This window comes from Larimichthys crocea, chromosome VIII, assembly GCF_000972845.2.
Source record: "Larimichthys crocea isolate SSNF chromosome VIII, L_crocea_2.0, whole genome shotgun sequence".
Taxonomy (NCBI): domain Eukaryota; kingdom Metazoa; phylum Chordata; class Actinopteri; family Sciaenidae; genus Larimichthys; species Larimichthys crocea.
The window spans coordinates 17915728-17928551 of NC_040018.1; the positions used below are offsets into that span (position 1 = coordinate 17915728).

At 40.8% G+C, this 12824-nt stretch overlaps 1 protein-coding gene across 1 annotated transcript in view; it reads right to left on the reverse strand.

Annotated features, from left to right (window-relative positions):
* Window positions 1–12824, reverse strand: part of kif26ba (kinesin family member 26Ba) — a 77885-nt gene that overhangs the window by 63842 nt on the left and 1219 nt on the right. The window contains exon 2 of the mRNA XM_019262413.2: window positions 11651–12043. Coding sequence (XP_019117958.1) covers window positions 11651–12043 — 393 coding nt within the window. The remainder of the gene's footprint in view (window positions 1–11650; window positions 12044–12824) is intronic.

Genomic DNA, 12824 nt, shown 5'->3' on the forward strand with positions numbered 1-12824 from the left:
TTTTTCCCTTCCAGCCGTTCTTTCCTTCCATCCCAAGGTTAGTGAAGCTCACCAGGGAGGAACTGAAGGTAAAGATCTGCCTGACAACCGCCATTTATACATGTGTGCACACACACAGAAACAGGTGAACAGTGTGTGTGCCCTGAGTACTAACTCAAATATACAAAATCAGACAGGGTTTTCCCGGCTCAAAATTAGGGAACATGTCAACCATGAACTTGTACAGAATTTTATTCTTCAACTACAGTTTTTATCTTTGTTTAATGGGAAAATTAACTCAACGTGCCAGGTTGTGTGCGTGAGTCTGTCTACTTTGTTTAAAGAAGGCACCACAGGCTATAAATTAAAAGTTGTTATCAATCTACAAGTGGAAAAAATGGTGGTAATTATGGCGCCCTGATGGCGTGATTAGCACATGTACCATATAATAACAACTTTTATTGCTGCCAGGAACCTTTTTTTACACAGCACACCCCTCTCTTTCACCCAACATTTCTTGTGTAACTCCTCAATGAAAACTAATCTAATAAAAAGCAAATATGCCACATAGATTTATGTCAAGACAAGAGTCTACAGCCATGCTAGTGGCTCTGTGAGGATGTTAGGCATAGCGGCTTCAAGTTAATGCTAATAATAGCATGCCAAAATGCTGGTGTTGATAATATTTACAATGCTCACCATCTTAGTTTAGCATGTTATGCTCATGCTCATATTTGCACTAATCACAATATAACAAAGAGGAATTTTCACAGGCGACCTCATCTATTAGCTGTATGTTGCATAAAATGTCTGAAATATCAGAAAAATATGTAAAAAATCCATGTTATTGAGCTTTATTTCTGATAGAGACAGCTGAAGAGTGACAGGAATGCAGGGAGAGAGAGATGGGGAATGACATGCGGGAAAGAGTCACAGGTTGGATTTGAACCCTGGGCTTCTGCAGCAAGGACTGAGCCTTCGCACATGGGGCGGCTGTTCTACCAACTGAGCTGAACACCACCCCAAAAATCTATGTTTGACCAGGACCAAACCAATTTATCAGGTTGTTCCCCAAGGCCTGCATAAAGAGGATTTATGCGTTTTAACATAAACCTTAAAATTCCTCAGGGTGTGCTTGAATCATCTTGCAAGCCTCTAAAACTAAAACACTTTTTTAACAGTCCTATATCCATGAAAGTCAACTGAGCATGCTTGCTCTTTTCCAGGCTTCATAATCACACAGTAGTGCTCATTCATACACAGGGAGCTCCGCAAAAGCAACCACAGTGCTCCACTGTTGGCCACAGAGCGCCTCAAAGAAGGAGCAGCTGAGGTTGAAGAGGCTCGATCAAGAACACAGTTGTTATTGAGAAAGGGGAGACTGAGATTCGAGTTTCACATGGACTCAAAATGACAACAGACCGGCCACAAGCTTGACGGAGAGAACAGGCGACTCAGTGAATAAAGTGTAAAAAGGGGAGATTCTGAGATATGGTGGTAAAGATTAAAGAGGGAGAATCCTGGTTTAGTATCACTCCCTCTTTGATACTGTATGTAGCATAGTGTACAGTCAATAGCAGATAACAGTAACCAACAACAACCATTTCAATCCCTCTAAATCGAGGCCTGCAGGCGCCATCTGCTCAAGGTAATTGGAAAGTTTAACGGCCAGAGGCTATTCTCTGTGTCTGATTGAAGCACAGACCGAAAACAAACAGCCAATTTAATTCTCCCTCTCTCGCTTACTGTCTCTCTTTCTCAATCACACACACACACACACACACACAAAATCTCTTTCCTATCTATGCCTTGCTACCTTGCCTATGTGAATTATTGCCTCTCTCCTTTTCTTTAACCTTTATTTTGACTAGTTTCTTTCTCTTTCCTTCTCTCTTTCATCTTCCTCTTCCCCCATCTTGTTGATAAGCTGGAGAGAGGAATAGAGGGTAGATAGAGGGGATGCTGCTGGGCTGAGATGAATTATATTTATATTTATGTCTACTAGTGGTTTATACCGCTGTTATGGGATAGGGAGTAGTGACAAATGGAAAGAAAGAGAAATGTGTTTGTTATGAATCAGTTTACTTTACTGAGAAACTATAATACAACATGTACAAACACAAGAAGAACCATAGAGCATATAGTGCATCTCTTTTATCACAGACTAGTGTTAAATTCTGCATAAAGTGACCATGAACGAAGCACAGACAGTTTTAAAATATTTTTTAATTGATCCACAGCTACTGCAGTTAAGTCTGCCGTGGACCCGGACTGGAAACTGCAGCTTAAATGTCAGCCTTGTTCTTGTTTCACCTCCTGCCCTTTACAATGCTCTGACACACAGTGCCGCCTAAAATACAGACACACACACAGTTCTTCTCTCATCCTATCTTTGGCATTACACAGCCTCTTAACCTATATAGTTAAGCTAAGAATGTATGTACACACACACATGCACACACACACATGCACACACAGATTTTTCAGCCGTGCAGTGCGGTGTATTTAGAACAGGAATGCCATTACAGTACTTGTAAAACATGAACAACTGACTAAGAGAGCCCTGGCTCTAATTTTGACCCTAAAAGGTAGGTCTGTTGCCATAGCAAGCACTCTTTCTCATGCACACACACAGACACACAGAGTCTACAAGGCCACTGCACCTTTGTACAGAAAACTACGTCATCTCTTCCCACGCACTCATCTTTCCTTGTATTTCTTTCTCTCTTTTCAGCTCCCAGTACAGTAGATATAAGGAATACAGTACTTACAATACACTACATCTGTGCTTTAAAGTTATATCCACCGATTAAAAAAAGTAATAAGCAAAACTTGAGTTTCATTGTTGTCAGACGCTGAGACACCAGTGTGTCCAGTATCAGACATTAGTGAACTCATACATTGTAAACCAACAGAAGCACTGCACCACAACAAGATTGCATGTGCATGTCTGTGTTTGACAGAAAACAAATTGATCCCTCTCTCTCTAGATGCCACTTCAAGCTTCTCTAGTTTCATCTGTATTGAGCAGATGTATCATGATGACTTCATCCCCACTGTTACAGATCCAAACATCCAGACTAACTGCACAAACCACCTGACACTTGAAGCAGCTGTTTACTGGACTAATCAAGGTTCCCCTTATTTCACCATATAAATGTTCTTTTAGCACCGTAGCCATCAACACACACACATGCATACTGTATCTTTAGTGTTCTAATGTAAGCCTAAAATCCTGACCATAAAATAATCCTTTGAAGAAATAAAGCCCAGCCAAAGTGTCCTCACTTTGAAAGTTGAAACTTAAATAGTTTTCACAAAGTAAAGTACAAACATGCGCACACACACACACACACACACACACACACAAACACACACAGCCACACACACATACACGTCATTCTTGTCACTCACACCTCGGTCTGTCATGAGATTTTCCTAGTGTGAGATGCTGAAGATAGATGTGTTATATCTGACTATGTGATAGCCTGTGAGGGTGTGTGTGTGCACGAGGTGTTTGCCTGAGTGCATGTGCGTGCTTCTGTGTGATATATCAGCTTATGACAGCAGCTTGCCTAATGTTAAAAGTGTGGCGAGCAGGTCTTCAAATAAACCGTTCACCAAGCGAGACTTCACAGTGTCACAGAGTGCTGGAGCTGGCACCTGCAGCTACTAGAACACTGGGACATTTTCACTTTTCATCTTGGTTCTGGATGACAGAATCAAAAAACTTTTAAAAGTCTGATGAAACACAGGAAAGAGAAACAGTGGCTGAATGGGTACAGCACATTTAGCATTTAAGTAACATGACTAGATTAATGGATAAATATGCATATATACAACTTAAAAGTATAAAGCAATCTATAGATGAACAATACAATGCACATCTCAAACTTTGTATCATCACACACAAAAACAAGCCAAATATGAAACTCTAGACAGGAGGAGGCAGACAGAGGAGACAAATATATAAGTACTGTACAGTGTTCTCCATTTATTTCTGTATTGAGGAGGTGATGGAGAGGCAGTTGCCATGGTAGCTACGGACCTCATGGCAGCAGGTGCTGTTGCCACTTCACCACCATCCAGCAGTGTGCATGTGTGTGTACACGTGTGTGTGTGTACTTGTGTTTTTCATATTGTACATACACACATACCAGTGTGTGTTTGTTCACGTGTGTGCATTTTCATATAAACCTCTGGGTGCTTTTGGTGCATGTATTGTGTGACTGTCTGTGCACACTGTCTCTGCCAGTGTGTGTTCATTCATGCATGTGATTTGTCTGTTATTGCAATATGTGGTCGGTTTGTGATGGTCTTTGAGTCTGTGAGTTACTGTATACAGATGTGCAATAAATGTAAAACTGTCTTTTTTATCACTGCTTTACGTGGACTACAACTCTTTATTTTATCTCAATGTATCTTTTCTTATTTATATGTATGTATAGAAAGACAAGCAATAAGGGCAGACAGAGAAACCGATGATGACAAATATCCCCATCCAAAATCTCATGTACATATGTTTTAACTTTAATTTACCAGGAAGTCATTAAATGGAGCTCTTGCTAAGAAAAAATATTTCAAAGCATTCACTATAGTAATTCCAAGTGACACAAATCCCTTTCATTTCTTTTAAAACCTGCCAGTGAACTGGGACGGCAGTTCAAGAGTCAAAATGAAGCAAACTGGCGATGGCACCCACTGTGCAAACACTTGGTACTTTGCAAATCCATCAATTGGATCCAAAAATGTGTGTTTTGTGTTACATGTCCTAATTAATGAACATTGGCAAACTCAGATTGATCATCTGCTGTCTTTTGGAACTGGCAAAGCTGTTTGTAGTTGTCCCTGGCTCTTCATAGACAGACAGGTTTCACACAGTGTGTTGACTGTGGCAGCCTACTGGCTGGGGTAGTTAGACTAATTAAGTGTGTCCGCTCTGGGTCAGTGACTGTAATGACAATGATAGCACTATTAGGGGCTAACAGCCTTCCTTCTTTTCTCTAACTACTTATTTTCCTCCCAGTCTCTCCTTCTTCCCTTTTTCCTTCCTCTACTCCTCTAAATTTAAATCTTTGTTTGTCTCATTCGCCTTCTTTTCAGTCCAGAGCCTAATTTAGAAAAAAAGTGACAAACACGCAGAAAGAGACTGCGTGTAGAGAGAATAAGGATACAGACACTAGGAGAGAGACAGGCAGGGAGGGGTGGGCAAACAAAAGTGGGTGTGAGAGTAACAGACAGAGAGACTGGCCACAAATTAATCTAAGTGGGCCTGGGTTGGACCCACTTTGTCTCCATAACTGTGCATGTACTTCAAGGTATAGATAACATGAAGTGCCTGGATAATTCCACAGGGAGTTCAGTCGATGCAAATTTGTTCCTGCAGGATTTTAAGTAGCACATTCATGCTGTTTCCCCCTGATCCCAAGGGGCTCTACTGGTTGAGATCTGTAAAGTGTGTAGATGACAGGAGTAGAGGAGTAGAGGGGAAGTCAGTGTTATGTTTACTGTAAGACACTGCATGCTTCGTGACATCATACATTATCTCACTGACAGTATCTATTTGGAAAAGGCTGGGTGTAGGACCTAACAAGACACACATGGTTAGAAATAATTTCCTAGCCTGCTGGTGTTCTCAAATACGAAGTAACACCCATTTAAAGTTAACATTTTTAACATTAAATATCACTATGTTGCTTGAAGAGACTTCACGATTACATAAAGTGAGCTACCTGCTGTCTCTGCTAATCGATGAAGTAGTCGTCCTGACCCATTTTAGCCTCTTTTAACCTGAAGGTTTTTTTCTTCACAGTGTCTTTCTTTGTAAACTCTGGACACTTATCAACAAACGGCTGAACAGCATTGGATTATGTACAGGGCCTTTGCCTTGGGTCAGTGATTATGTGTTACTTATATGCACACAAATTTTGGGGTATTATCTTAACAATAGTGTTTCTAATGAATAAAGTAATTGAATTGAAATTGTACAGTAAGGAGGTGCTGTGCGAAGCGAGGGGCTTGAATCCGACTTGTGGCTATTTCCTGCATGTCATCGCCCCATTCTCTCTCCCTGTCTTCCTGTCACTCTTCAGCTGCTTCTATGCAATAAAGGTTCAAAAAGCCCCAAAAATATCTTAACAGTAAGTACGACCAGATTATTAGATGGTGTGTACCCATGTGCTCTTGGGGGGTGTGGATCAAATTGACATAAACCCAGTGAGAAGCTCTTCAATTCAGCCTGCATCAGCATCCCTCCCTCCCCTCACACACTCATCCATCCATCCACACCATCTTACTGTTATTGATGAAGCCACCTCTTTATATGGTAATGTCTTTCACACCTGAAAGGCATCAGGAGGACATGATCGCTCCCTCTCTCTCTTTACACACACACACACACACACACACACACACACACACACATGCACACACACGTGCACACACGATCACACTACTGTACCTATATATATTCTCTCCTGCCTCTTGCCCACACTACTGTACCTATATATATTCTCTCCTGCCTCTTGCCAAAAACACATACGTGCATGCTAACACACGCCATTATTCACATGAACTCCATATATTTTCACCCTCTCTCTGCCTCTCACCAACATGCACAAAGCTATGAGGAGCCCATTAACGCTGATGGAGATATGTATGCGGCTCACATCTGTCACATGTCGCTGCCGTGGCAACACCAGCTGCCGTGGTTACCGGAGGCCTACTTCTGTAGTGTTATGGGATTTGGTTATTACAGGATAGGTAGCTACCTGTGTGCAGAAATACATCCCTTTGAGGACAGACTGCAGAGCAATAATACTCCCCCATTTGATCTGATAAGTTGTCTAATTACAGACAAATTACTGGCTTTGGGTGAATATTACCTAGTGACTGGGATTAGTTAAATTGATTATATCCACAAGAGTGTTAACCCCATTTGTTTTTGTGGGTTGGCAAGGCATTTGAAACAGAGGATGGATCATAAACCTCAGGGTCTCGTTCAGCTGATGGCCACTAGTAATGATGTGGCGCTTTTTGATTATGTTGGGTATTAAAAGGATTTGGTTGACAACTTTAGGGTTAACACTTTCAGCGGTCTAATTGAAAGGAAGCGGGTGTGTTGCACAAAGCTTGTTACTCTTCATGCTTGGAGAATAACAGTGATTATCTTAGGTCTGTTATAGATAGTGTGGAATGTATGTATTTGGAATGTATTTAGGACTGCAACTAACTATTATTTTTATTATTGATTAATCTGTTGCATTTATTTTCTGCAAAATGGTGAGAAATACCCTCACTAGTTACAAAAGCCCAAGATAACGTCTTTACTTGTTTTGTCTAGCCAACAATCCAAAATTCAAAGATATTCAGTTTACAATGATACACGTCAAAGAATAGCAGGAAATTGTCACAATGAGTGGCTGGAAATAGATTTTGTTGTTTCCTTGTGTTTACTTGATAAATTACCTGATGCTATTGATTATTTTCTTTCTATTGAATATAATTACTTGTTTCTGCACTATGCTGTTTCTCAAAGATGAAGTTCTGTTGAATTCATACATAAATTTTTTTGTAACCTCTTATCCTTATCAGGGTCACAGCGAGGCTGGAGCCCATCCCAGCTGACATTGGGCGAGAAGCGCTGTATACCCTGGACAAGTCACCAGTTTATCACAGGGCACAAACAAACAACCATTCACATTCACACCTTCGGCCAATTTAGAGACACCAATTAACCTGTTAAGTGCATGTCAAGTGCAGACACGGGGGGAATATGCAAACTCTACACAAGAACTCCACTTACCATTAAGTGACACTATTGATTTGTTGATCTAAATACTTGAATACCTTTTACTTCTATTGCAATATTTATATGCAGAATTGTTGCTTTTTGTATGTTTTGTATGTATGTTGTGATTCAAAGATATGCTCACCAACTAATTTATTGATGTTAATGATAGTTAACATGATAAAATTGTATAGTTACCTAGAGCCAGAAGACTGGTTTGTTTGCAGTAAGCAGAATAAAAAACAAAAACATGGAAAATTACTTTAGCTTTACGATCCTCATGTCACTACATTATATCTATCTCAGCCTAAGAAATGTGCAAAGTCAAAAATCTATGTACTCTGCTGGCAGCTGTTTAATCTATATGTACATATTGCAGTTCTCACACAATATCTCTATATATACACATTCAAAAAACTCAAAGTCTTCACCCAACAAATTTACAGATGAGAGCAATCTTAATAAATCTCAAGTTGGCTCTAAGAGGTCCTCAGGGAGTGAATGTATTCCCAAACATGTCCTTTTTTGGTTTCGTTCTTATGTCTGAAGTGAAACTGTATATGTTTCACTTTATAAACATACATGGTTTTGACTTCCAGCTGATCCAAAACAGACACTTTGCTGGTGACTAAAACACACACACACATGCAGAGTGACCCACTTTCCTGAGCTGAACTGGACCAACCAAAAACAGATCACCCTGCATCCATTTATGATTTGGGCGTGGATATAAGGGATGTATACACATACACAGACAGACAGACAGACCGACAGACACACACACACACACACACACACACACACACACACACAGTAGAGCAGGGACACAGGCCTTAAGTGAGTACAGCTGTGTAGCCAGATGTGCTTTTGAGCCCTGTGGTTACAAGTGCGTGTGCACTTTGCATGGGTGTTTGAGCGTCTCAACCTGAAAACCTTCTTGGCTCTTTCTAACCCCTCAACAGAACACGCTTGTGCCCCACACACACCCACCCATACTACCTCCGGCAATATGACCTGCCTGTCTCTCTCTCCCTCTCCCTCTCTCTCTCTCTCTCTCTCTCTCTCTCTCTCTCTCTCACTCCTTGAGGCTCAATCTGACTGAGTAACAGCAATAATAAAGCTATATGGACAATATGACGTAAAATGGATTGCAGTTCAATTTGAAGGCAACATTTAAGTCCCATAAGAAAAAATGCCATGATTATATGTTTTCCTTTATGTCTGTTTATCTTCATCTCCCTTCAATCTCTTCACCTGTAAACTGTCATGTCTCCTTAGAGCCACTAGGGAGCAGACTACTCTTGAATGATTGTTCAATGAATGAATGGATGAATGAATGAATGAAATACCTTCTCTGAAATGTATAATAAACACTAACTAATAATTATGTATTTAGCAAACAAGTGGATGAGCCCACAAACAATGGTCTCTCTGCCACAACTAATATCTTGACATTTAAGCACAGTAACTAATTCTAACATGGACACGTGTGTGTGTGTGTGTGTGTGTGTGTGTGTGCGTGTGTGTGCATTCACAGTGCTTTAACTGCTAACTAAACTGCCACCCAAACATGCAAATGGCATACAAGCACAGATGAATACACACACACACACACACACACACACACACACATGCATACACACACTGAACTGCAGACACCCAAATAGCAAAATATTCAACAGTAAGACAGATGAAGGTCATCATTTGCATAGTATTAACAGCTCTGTGTGAGAATGTGTGTGTGTGTGTGCGAATCCAACATGGGTCAAGCATGACCTATCATCTATTCGTATGCAGAGACAGGTCTAGGCTGAGAGGTATGTGCGTATGTGTGTGTATGTTGTTGGGGGGTATCAGTTGGTAGATCTGTTTTTATTCCAACTGTAAGGGGTCACATTTGTCCCAGTGTCCTATGGGAATAACATGCTGCTCTCATGCTGACAGCACAGCAGGAAGGGACACACACACACACACACACACACACACACACACACACACACAGCCTAAGTGCTGCTCTGGCACATTTGTTGAAGGAGAAGGATTATTAGGTCACATTGCTTCGCCAAGGACATGAGTTCAGCTTTTCTTCGACACAAAACACCTGCATAGGTCAGTTCATTCTTGTAAAAAGAGTAGGAGAAAGAAGGCAGGAGATCCTGGCTGGCTAAGATTGTCTAAAGTCCCTTATGCAAATAAATCATGATTTATATGTACAAAGTAATGAAAGATTTAATATGCAGTGCTATTACTTAATTGTACTCACACTCACATTACAATTCATTCATGCAAGAAGCCTTGCAATATGGATCCATCAACTGATCCTGAGACTCGTAGGACTCACTCAAAGTGCCAGGAGGAAAACTTTACAAACACATCAGAGGCACATGTTAACTCTTCTGACTGTGAACTTAAGAATGTCCAGTGTGTTGCATGTACAGTGTAGCACACACAAAATCCTTCTGATTTTCCAACTCCCTCGATTCATTTTCTCATTCATACTTTTGAGTTTGACTCTGCAGTTCTTAACAATGTGCTCAATTTATGTAATATGCATGGACATATAGCACAAATTACAGTACTGTAAGTTATGCGTCTGTGCTTATTCTACACTGCAATAAAGTTAACCACAATGGGGAAGCTTTAATCAGCCTGAACTAAACCTCACAAATAACATTTTAATTAGTGGTCTGCCCACCGACATTCCCCATTAACCCCCGCTGTCCCTAACCATTTCCAACTGCCATGTTCTCGAGCTAATAAGAGCTCACTGTCTCCACCTCTGTGTCTCTCTTACTGGTTGTACAGCAAGTCTTTCTGTCCCACTGTGGTCCTATATCTGACTCACTCTAGCTGGATGCACTTTATTAGCCCTGTGGTGCATAATGCATGCTAATTTGTTACCAATTAACTCCAAGTCTGATGTGCAGCCCCCCTGTATTCATAACTAAAATCCAGTCAACTGCAGCAGAAGATCATTGAACCCGGAGGCAACATGTTTAGAAATTATGCGGAATCAAAAGCCCTGCCAGGAGGGCTTCCAGTGTGTTATTTCATGCCTTCTACATGCATAACCACTACCTTTTTTCAGTCAACCAATGTCAAAACCAATATGTGCTACTACTCTAGAATAATGTTTATCAACAGAACATTGACAGTTCAAGCTGCATGAAACACAATTTTAGATTGTGACACAATTAGATTAATTTGATACTGGATCATAAATGATTGCACAACACTCCCGAGCTCAAGATTTCCTGTTAAGAATAACAGTACTAATGGAATTAAAATTGATTATATAGATTACCTGCAGAAAAAAAGAAATCGCCTGTCAAAGAAAATTAGAAAAAGGCAGATATCTATATGGATTGATATATGCCATAACTGGAAAATATATTTCCATAGTCCATCATAGAAGAGAAAAGCAATATAGAATAAAACACCAAGACAAAAATCAAAATAGCCTTGTCTGGGTCATCTATTATTTTGTTTTTGACACTCTGTCGATGATTGATTAACAGCTTCAGATATGATAATTATCCTAAATCCCAAAGGCTGTTTGGTCTCTGCTCTTTTAAACAGCTGGTTGAATGAGGGTTGAACAAATTACAGCATGCTTATGATTTATGGCAACAATAACTCTGACAACACAGAAAGCAAGGGAGTGATTAGAGGCCCTGTCTTTCATGAGTAACCAAGTTAATAAGTGTCACTGTCCAAATGCCACAGTTAATGAAGGAACAAGTTATTTTTGGAGGCTCTGCTACTGAGAAGAACTAGCTCACCACTGGGTGACAGAACAGGTTATATAGAAACATGCAATAAGATTCACACACACATTAAAAACCGCAAGACAGAAGGGCAAGCAGGCAGTCTAGTTTTTACCTTGCTGGAGTAAGGTCCAGGGATGAGCAGTTTTAGTGCTTGTCTTTTCAGCTCTGCCAGCCTAGCGTTGCAGTTCTCACACCATATCCCTCTTTCACTACCCGGAGAACTTCCACTGCCTGAGGCTGGTGACCCTGTCCCAAAACCCGGGGAGCCGCCCAGAGAACCAGGAGATTCTGTCCCAATCCCAGGAGAGATGGTACCCGGTGAACCAGAGAAGGACCCTGGTGAGGAGATTCCTGAGCCTGGGGATGGGGTGCCTGTTGAGCTTGGCATGGAGCCAGCTCCTTCTGGTGCAGGACGTGTGTTGGAGCGGGTGGTTTCCTCATAGGCCTTTCGGTACCATGTGTCTGGGAAGAAGGACGCAGATTTGGTCGGTGAAGTGTCGGGCACCTGTGACAATTGAAAAAAAAGAAAAAAAGATATTTTTCACCACATATATGTTTGACATGTCATAGCAGGAGAAGCACAGGAGTAAACATTTAGATCAATTAATGATGGCACTGCTATTGCCCATGCTGGCTTACTGGCTTGTCTAACAGGGACACATAAATGCAACAGAGTTAAATTTAACAAATCATCCATTGTCTGTGGGTCTGCCGAACATGTATCTGAAATTCATGAGACCAAATCAAGGACAAATGATTCTGATGGGAAATAAATTTATCTCCAGCCTGCATGCCAACAATTGATAGATGGTGAGTATAATTTCTTGGAAAGAAACTTGGAGACTAAACATAGGACAGACAGTCACACTCACTGAGAAGACAAGGTGAACTAACATCTGGAATTTACATTAAATGGCCAAACAATTAAAAATGTGCAAACAGGAATGTTAAACATTGATGGTCCTGCAACTCAAGTCATGGCGGTCAAAATATTGAATGCTTCCATTACCATATAAATAGGATCAAGTCAGATTCCGTGTGGAGACCTGTGTTATTTTTCTCTACTCAGACAACCACATGTGAACATCAAATGAGCCACAAGGAGTTGAAAATTAGATCTTTTGCAGTTGGGTAAGTCCAGTCAGAGAGAACAGACCTATTGATGTGGTGGTGGCGTAGAGAGGTTGGGTACTATAGCTGCTGTATTCCCTCACAAGGTCTGTAATAAGGAAGCAATGAGTAGGCTGATAGGTGGGAATGCACAAGCATCTCCAAATGGAGAGGTT